This window comes from Triticum urartu, chromosome 5 (assembly GCF_003073215.2).
Source record: "Triticum urartu cultivar G1812 chromosome 5, Tu2.1, whole genome shotgun sequence".
Lineage (NCBI taxonomy): Eukaryota > Viridiplantae > Streptophyta > Magnoliopsida > Poales > Poaceae > Triticum > Triticum urartu.
In genome coordinates, this window is record NC_053026.1 from 364,876,090 (window position 1) to 364,877,569 (window position 1,480).

At 40.9% G+C, this 1,480-nt stretch overlaps 1 protein-coding gene across 1 annotated transcript; it reads right to left on the reverse strand.

Annotated features, from left to right (window-relative positions):
* Window positions 1–365, reverse strand: LOC125556010 (small polypeptide DEVIL 4-like). The gene has a single exon (XM_048718813.1). The coding sequence runs from the start codon at window positions 281–283 to the stop codon at window positions 164–166; it is 120 nt and encodes a 39-aa protein (XP_048574770.1). The 5' UTR covers window positions 284–365; the 3' UTR covers window positions 1–163.
* Between the last annotated feature and the right edge of the window lie 1,115 nt (window positions 366–1,480).

Sequence of the window (1,480 nt, forward strand, 5' to 3'; positions counted from 1 at the left end):
TCAAGAAAGAAGTTGCCATTGATTTCCAGTCCTCCTACTTTGACAGGTTATATACAGCTGTTACATACATCAGAGATAGAGACCCAAAATTTCAGCCACTAGGCTGGCCAGTCAGATAGAGAAGTAAGAGAAACTGTGAAGAAATTCACTCCGAATCGCTTGATCAGTCATGCCAGCTTAGGAGCATCACGACGCATCGACGGATGATGTAGAGCCTGGCCTTGTGCTCCTTGAGAGACCTCTTGAGCCCCTTGAGCTTCAGATCATGAGCGCCCACCCTCATCTTCTGATGATATAGAAATGTGGCTGCCTCTTGGATTTGGAATCCCAAACTCTGGTTTGTGTTGGGTTTTTGGAGTTTGTAGTAGTACAGTTTATATAGGCGCCTTCTATGTGGGCTGTGTCAGTTGATGAGGCTTCTTTCAATGCCATGCTTGTGCACATATTTCCATAAACTAACTTATCGCTGCGTCCATGTCTGCATAAAGAAAAGAAAGTCTTATGTGATCCTGGAGTAATCTAAGTTCAATTTCCTGACGCCGGATTGACCCGATGATAAATAATAGGGTAATCGCATTGCAGTATCATCTGCACCGCACGATGGATAAATAAAAGAAGTTTATGATAAGGATGACTAAGCTCCCAATGGGATACCAGATAGAGCCACTACCATGGGTACCAAAGAAATCTCATGTTATAGTGCAGATACCTAATTTTAGTTTTCCATTCAAGGATTAAACAGCTCAAAAATATCGCCGGCGCAAACCATTCCTATATGTCCACCAAAGGGTTGACATGAGTAACACAAAATGGTAAGCACAGCATGTATCTGCAATGTTTGCTTTGTTGACACAACATGGCTTGTCTGGTTTAGCCGTTTAGGGATAACGTAAATAGAGCATGTAGGGCACCTAACTAAGCCAATGTCAAACATTAGGTTATATTTTATTTGAGGAGGTAGGAAAGTCAGCACCAATTACTTGTACAGGGGTATCACAATAACTTCTATAGTCAACTACCACTTGTTATGCAAGGTCAGCACAGTTGTGAATGTCAACTGAAACCCTGCTCCCAAAACGCAAGCTTAGCAGACAAACAGATGCAAGTAAGCTCCATCCGGTTATGTACATCGAACCTGCCCGTCAGTTACATGTTGGCTGCTGCAAATCGATCAGTGTTTTCCTTTCCCTTTTTAGAAATGTTTGGATCCAAAGAATCTTAAACACAATCTAGGGGAGCAATGGCAGTAGTCTTGTTCATACGAAATCTGCAATAAAGTTGTCCATACAAACTATAGAAGAGCTACCGTTTTCATTCGAATTAAATTTGTCACAACTTTGTAATTCTTCTTTCTGTCCACGCAAACTGACACTGCAAAATTTAAACAGATAGCAACAAATTAGGATGTACATTTAACTTTTCTTCAGAAGAAAAAAGAAGTAAATGTACAATGCACATTTATACCTCATAGCTGGATGGC